This window comes from Vigna umbellata, chromosome 8 (genome assembly GCF_029865625.1).
Source record: "Vigna umbellata cultivar VRB3 chromosome 8, Vumbellata_1.0, whole genome shotgun sequence".
NCBI lineage: Eukaryota > Viridiplantae > Streptophyta > Magnoliopsida > Fabales > Fabaceae > Vigna > Vigna umbellata.
In genome coordinates, this window is record NC_142172.1 from 20,928,510 (window position 1) to 20,935,744 (window position 7,235).

The window sequence follows — 7,235 nt, forward strand, 5'->3', positions numbered from 1 at the left end:
ACCCAATCTTTCAAAGAATGTATGTTTGTCATAAAGCTTGTAAAGATAGTTTCATAAGTTGTAGGCCCATTATATGTTTAGACGGATGTTTTTTGAAAGGTGTTTACAAAGGGGAGCTGCTGACTGCTGTTTGTAGGGACCCAAACGAACAAATGCTACCCCTTGCCTATGCAGTAATAGAAGTGGAGAACAAAGACAGCTGGACATGGTTTTTGCAATTGTTAATTGAAGACCTCGGGGGCACTGAAGTATGTGGAGGGTGCACATGGATGTCAGACCAGCAGAAGGTATAATGTACTACTTATATTCATTTTTAGTTAATGCTTTTGTATAGGATATGGTTTTATTACTAAATTTAATTGTGCAGGGGTTAGTCTTAGCTATCCAGGAGCTTCTGCCTCGGGCAGAACAAAGATACTGTTTAAGGCACCTTTATGCAAACTTTAGGAAAAGGTTTGGTGGGCAGGTATTAAAAAATCTGATGTGGAGTGCTGCAACCAGCACATATCCCCAGGCTTGGGAGAGAGAAATGCTGAAAATTAAAGAAGTCAATGTTGAAGCGTATAAATACCTCATAGGCATTTCCCCAAGGTAACCCATTAGCCATTATATACACTTTAGTGTCACAAATGCATTGTAACCCATTTGAGAATTCTTTTGTGCAACAGGTTTTGGTCAAGGTCTCGCTTCATAGGTCAACCAATGTGTGATACCCTTGATAACAACATCACTGAAGCTTTCAACAGTGTTCTCATTCATGCAAGAGGAAAACCAATTATCACAATGATGGAGGATATCAGAGTGTATCTCATGAAAAGGTGGGTCAACAACAGAAGCAAGGTGGCATCTATGGACTTCACAATATGCCAAAGATAAAGAAGAGACTTCAGAACGAATGTAATTTGTCAAGATTTTGGCTGCCAAGGTAATGTTATCATTTCTTTTTATATACATTTTGTTATTTACGAACATTGTTCATGTGCTTCATTTCTTTCAACTAGACTACACGAAAGTTTTTTGAGGTTAGGCACACTTCATCCGTTGGGAACAAGTTCACAGTGGACCTGGACACTAAAGAGTGTAGCTGCAGAAAGTGGATGATCAGTGGCATCCCATGCTGTCATGCAATTGCAGCAATGAACTACTCCAATGTTGATCCAGACAATTTTATACCCACTTGCTTCAGAAGATCCACATATGAAGAGGTGTATGTCTCCATAATTTTTCCACTCAATGGTCCCCAACTATGGCAAACCACAAATTTCAATGATGTACTACCACCAGTGATAAGGAAGTTGCCTGGGAGGCCAAAGAAAAAAAGGAAGTTGGAGGCATGGGAGTTAACTAAGGACGACACTCAAATGCGTGTTGAAGGACATAGGAAAAAGTGTAGCATTTGCCGTCAGAGAAAGCACAACAAGAATAACTGCCCTTTATGGCCCCAGCCAGTAATTGCAACCCAGCCAGCACAAACAACCCAGTCAGCAGAAACAACACAACCATCACAGCCACCTCCAAGTTCCCCAACCCCTTTACCATCACAGTCACCAAGTCCCCAATCATCTCATCCAACAAAATTCAATGTCAGAAGAAAAGATATATAGATAGATGAATTGCTTTATTATGTATTGTACTGTCTTTATTTTGGTGACATACATGTATTGTCTTTTTAGATGAATTGGAGGTTATATGTATTGTCTTTTACTTTGGTTACAAATATGTATTGTCTTTTTAGATGAATTGGAGGTTATATGTATTGACTTTTACTTTGGTGACAGATATGTATTGTCTTTTATGTTGGTCAACTGATATGTATTGGAGGTATGATGTATTGGAGGTATTATGCGTCTTTACATGAAATGGAGGGATTATGTACTGCCTTTATTTAATGAATCAAAGTGGTTTCATCATGTTTTGGTCAAAGCTTGTACTTAGATTTGTAATATGTGCCATTAGTCATCATCATATGCATTATTGGGTTTACCTATTTCAAGATTTTTAAACCAAATGGGGGACTGATTCCAACATTTTGTACATTGCATTGCATAACTGATGTTACACCAACCAAAACACATTCGCATTGTCAACGTACTTTTTTCAAGCATCCAAATACATAACAGGTATTAAGCCAACTTATAACAAACACCCAAATTCACGATCTATCTAAATCAACCTAAACACAACTTGAAAATGACAAGGTCAACCATAATACACACACAAAGCTACAACTAACAACTTCATCCTTTTCCGCATTTTCTGCAAATCCTTCACTGAATTTTCGAGCTCATTTATTCTCTTCAGAATTGTGCAATCTTTTTTATCGACATTGTCTTCACAACACCACTTGAAAAAGTTACAGCAACTCTCAATTGAAGATCCATCCTGTTATTCACCATGTTAGGGAATCTATGAACAAATGCATCAAGTCAAGTCAAGAAAACATTAACTGAGAAGGGTATACTTCAAACCTTGTAACGAGAACAACCCCAAAAATTTCTCCCAGCATTCTTCGTAGTTCTGGCCACTTTGATTACTGCAGTATCACCACGGGATTAACCCACCTCCCCTACAAGCACCACCATGGGACGAACAAGAAGATCCTTTAGCCCAGCTTTTCGAAAACGAAGAACACCCTTGGGAACCCATTCCTATGTCTCCCCAAACACTTTCCAATCCTAAAAGACCAATTGGGAGGAAACCAAACCCTAACCCCTCTTAATGAAAATCACTGCCACTGCCATGTGAACTTTAATGAAAAACACTATCACTGCCACGTTATGAACCTAAATAGCCATGTTGCACAGATCACTTCGCACTGTCAGCTGGATCGTTAAATATTTAACACCGTGACTAAAAAAGATTTAATTGTACACTTTTTTTTCCAATGTGAGACCATATTAAACTTTTTAAAAAAGGTAGAACGGACTTGAAAATTGCCCTTATAAAGAGGGACCAAAAGAGGTATTAAGCCTTTATTTTAAACTTGAGTATTCTACATTGCATGACTTAATTTGATGGCAGCCAATTTCGTCCAGCAGAAAAATAATTGCAGTAGTCAGCGTAGTCAGCAAACCCCAGTGAACATTAATTATTTCCGTCGAAAAGATAAATAAAATCTGACAATTTCATTTCCACCAAAAATAAAAACTAGTTTATTCAAGTTCAAGAAGGATTCAGAGTTTGGATTTAACGCAATCATTTACGTCAACTCACAGAATTCCTTGGTCAGTGGAAATATACATTTCATGTAAAATAGATAGGAGAAGCTAAAGCTCGCCTAGTGTATGATCCGATTAAATCTACTACGAAAGGGTTTTAAACATAGAAACATCATCCGATGGATAAAATGGAAAGGGAAAGAATAATACCAATTTATGCTTCCAATCAGTTACAACTTCAGTCTTTGCAAGGGCGCTTGTTGATGGAATAAAACAAGCATTGATCCAGCATTTACAATATAACTTATGAATAATGATTCTTTTCCAAAGATAAATGCAAGCCTTAATAAATATTATCTGGTCTCAGGAACCAGCATCCCCTTATGTCAGTATCGAGATAAGACAAAATGCATTCAGTATGCCAAGGGGTACATATAAAGCTTCACCGACATTCAGATCACACATGTTTCAGGAAGACCAATGTCTACTCTTGGCCTTGCATGGGAACAATCATATGTGGTGGACCCTGGGGCTGAAAATTAGAACAGAAATTCAATATCATAAACATGCTGCTCGAGTTAACATTACACAAACTAGAGAAAAAATATCCATATAATGTCACGATTCACGCTTTATTAATAGCCTTCATATCTTTTATTTCAAGAACTGAAAATCCCTGCTTTGAAATTCAGTTTAAATCGTTTCTACAAGGTAGCCAAGTCCGATATATCTAACTTCTTGGGGGATAAGGTAACCTTGTAGCTTAGTTAAAGATATTCCATCTACAACCTCGATTCACATCCAGAAATTTTTTAAAATAGTGCATACTTTTACCATGAACTAGCAGGACACATACAATCTCATTTATAAGTAATAACCAAGGTAAATTGCATAATGTTACAGCACTACCTTTGAAAATATGTACATGCTTTATCAAAGACAGCATAGTGAAACTACCACCCTACCTTGGGGTCGGAAATCACTAAAGAAACCTACCACCCCATCACCAATACAAGACCCCAAAAGACCTAATTCATTCCCAATGCAAAAATTGCAAAGAAAAACTTCAAATACTACAGGGGCCTTAACAGCTTTAATGTATTCAATAATTAGCAGGGGTACAATTTCTTAAAGGTGGGAAAATTCTAACAAGACTAGTTTAGTAGTTTCCAATGCCCAAAATTTTACATTTTCATGTTTATAGTAAGAAAAAATAGAAGTATTCTAAGATAGGCCACAAATTGAATTGAACAACCTATAAATCAAAAGGATTAGAGAGTCAAGAAAGGAGAGAAACAGATAATTGAACAGAACTCATGTAAATAATTCATAATCAAGTTATCAGCCATTAAGAGGGACCCCTCTTTTGCTACACGCCTTCAAATTTCCAAAAGGTAAATCCGAAATGGTACTAGAGCTAGCATAATGAGAAACTAATTAAATTGAGCTCCAAATAAAGAAGCTATAAGGAGGAAAAGGGAATATAAATAGTATTTCTTGTGAATGAAGGATCAACATCTCATACTAACATTGCACTCATGTCAGATTAAACAGAAATATCGCCATCTTCATTTATCAATGCTACGCCCCAAGCTCAGGAAAAAAGGGGATACATTGCATAAGAGAGAGTAATCAATCACCTGAGAATTCGTGTAGTTAACACCTTGTGAGAAAGAACCTTGATGAGCAAGCTGTCAATTCCACAACAAAACAATCCAACATCAGATGCCAATGTCATTATGTATTCAAAGAATATTTCCAGTAACACAACCAGTAGTAGTGCATGTATTTACATTCTCCACCTGGACATTAGGATTAGGATAAACATCTCGCTTAGAAGATGACTCTCCACCCTTGGCCGAACCCTTTGAATCACCCTGGTTCAAAAGCAAGCTTATAAATAAAAAGAACATAATGTATATACACACATACAAAATGGAAAAGAAAATGACAAAGCGCAATAACTATTTATCAAAGATTGAAATTACCTCAATCTGCGCATTCACAATCGGCCACGAGAAACAAAAAAGGGACAAAAACATCAGTGAAAAGCAGTGTTAAACCCAAGAATCTAGAACAGCATGATGTACAATAACCAATTAAGTATCAATCTACAAATGATGTACACATATTACAGGTTTGTCGGTGAAGACTAATTGACTAACCGAAAACAAAAAAGTAAACACAAGTAAATAAATGTAAACTAAAATTACCTCTCTGTAAGAGGCAAGGTAAATCTTGAGCGGATCAACATATTCCTCGAAACCTAAAGTGGCCATAGCCCAAAGTAAATCGTCGCCGTTAATGGTCTTTCTCTTCTCTCTCTGGCACTTATCGCTAGCTCTGAGAAACATTTGCTCGATTCAGTCATTGATTCAGCACTTAAGTGAATCCAAATAATAAAAAATGAAAGCGCGAGTGAGAAACGAGAAGCAGCGTACTCGCTGGTGATGAAGCTGATAAACTCGGAAACGCATTCCTGCACGGTTTCCTTGGCGTCCTTGGCGATTTTGCCGTTGGCGGGAAGCGCTTTCTTCATGATGCGGCTGATGTTGGCGATGGGTAGGAAGCGGTCCTGCTCGCGGAAATTGGAGCGGGGACTGTGCTCGCCGCTCTCGTGGCTACCGCCACCGCCTGGACTCGAGGGAGCATCGGCCATGGTCTCCGGAACCCTAATGGGAGACGGTGGAAAAACATGGTAAAATTGGGGGAAGGAAAACCCTAGAGTGGGATAGAGAGAGAGAGGGAGGAAAATAAAAAAGTAATGGAAAAGAAAAAGAAGGGGAAGTGGTGGTGAGGTGTTGGTACCTGAGTGATGTGATGTGATTTGTGATTGGCGCGGGAAATGGACGCTGGAGAACAGAGGAGTGAGGAGACGATGGAGATCAGACTCTGCCTTTCTATCGCCACCGTTCGTTTTTCTTTCCCCTTCCTTCCGCTTCTCCCATTGCTTTTATACTTCCCCAAAAAATATCACTAATAATTCTTATAATATTATCATTACATTATTCCCTTTTCTCGAGACCAATATTTTTTTTTTATCACAGCTACTATTTATTATTTATTATAAAACTAAGAAAACAATACTATACAATCATCCATATCTAATTTCCTCAAATTAGGTTTTTTTATCATTTCTAATTTTACTTCTCCTTTAATAGATATTTTTTTTATCGTAAAACGGATCTAATGTTAGTTAATTTATCATCGTATCTTAACCATTTATTAGTCTGTATAAGTTGGTATAATATCATTTTATTCCTATTTTATATTGTGAAACCTATTCAATTTTGAGCTCAGTTTTGATGTATTTTCTCATTTATTGTTTTTTTGTTCATTTTCTAACTCTTGACAAGAACAACGTTGATAATGGATGCAATAAATACATAACAGCAAAAGTAAAGGTGTGGATTCGTAAAATTTTTGTTTTGGGAGATTAAGAATGACATTGATGATGGAATAAGGTGTGGATTTGTAAGATTTTTGTTTCTATTAAATTATTTGGAGATTAAGAACGAGGTAAGATAATATCATTTTATTCCTATTTCATATTGTGACACCTATCCAATTTTTAGGTTTTTATATTATTCAGACTTTAACTTTTCAATTCTCCATCATACCTTTCAATTCCTTTTTTGGAAAGTATGAGTGGAGCTTAGTTTTGATTTATTTTCTCATTTCTCGCCTCTTTGTTCATCTCCTTTCTCTTAGCGGGAACAATGTTGATGATGGATGTAATACACAACATCAAAAGTGGAATAAGGTGTGGATTCGTAAGATTTTTGTTTCTATTAAATTATTTGAAGATTAAGAACTAAGATGTCAATGTAATGTATTTCTATTTCTATTTATGAACGATTACGTAGGTTTTCAAATTCTCGATTTGGTAATTTATGTTGTTTGGTTTAGTTTGTTTTGCTATGTAGTTTCATTTTTTCTGGTTTGAATATTGTATTTCTAGTTTTTGTGGTTTGTAATTTGGATATCATAAAATTAAAGTATAATTTTTTTCACTAGCAAATATATAAATACAAAAATAATTAATTTCTTTCGGAAAAGAATAACAAATATTGAATT

General features: G+C 36.3%; 1 protein-coding gene across 2 annotated transcripts; it reads right to left on the reverse strand.

The window, feature by feature from the left end:
- Positions 1 to 3,349: 3,349 nt before the first annotated feature.
- On the reverse strand, positions 3,350 to 6,117 carry LOC148194236 (nuclear transcription factor Y subunit B-1-like). Of its 2 annotated transcripts, none has more exons than XM_088096777.1 (6): positions 5,967 to 6,117; positions 5,600 to 5,830; positions 5,372 to 5,501; positions 4,961 to 5,035; positions 4,799 to 4,849; positions 3,350 to 3,690 (listed from the first exon to the last, which is right to left on the reverse strand). In XM_088096777.1, exons 2-6 carry the CDS (start codon positions 5,815 to 5,817, stop codon positions 3,643 to 3,645), a joined length of 522 nt encoding a protein of 173 aa, XP_087952903.1. In that variant the 5' UTR covers positions 5,818 to 5,830; positions 5,967 to 6,117; the 3' UTR covers positions 3,350 to 3,642. The 2 variants fall into 2 exon arrangements, with proteins under 2 accessions (XP_087952903.1, XP_087952902.1); XM_088096776.1 differs by having other exon boundaries at positions 4,952 to 5,035.
- Positions 6,118 to 7,235: the final 1,118 nt, after the last annotated feature.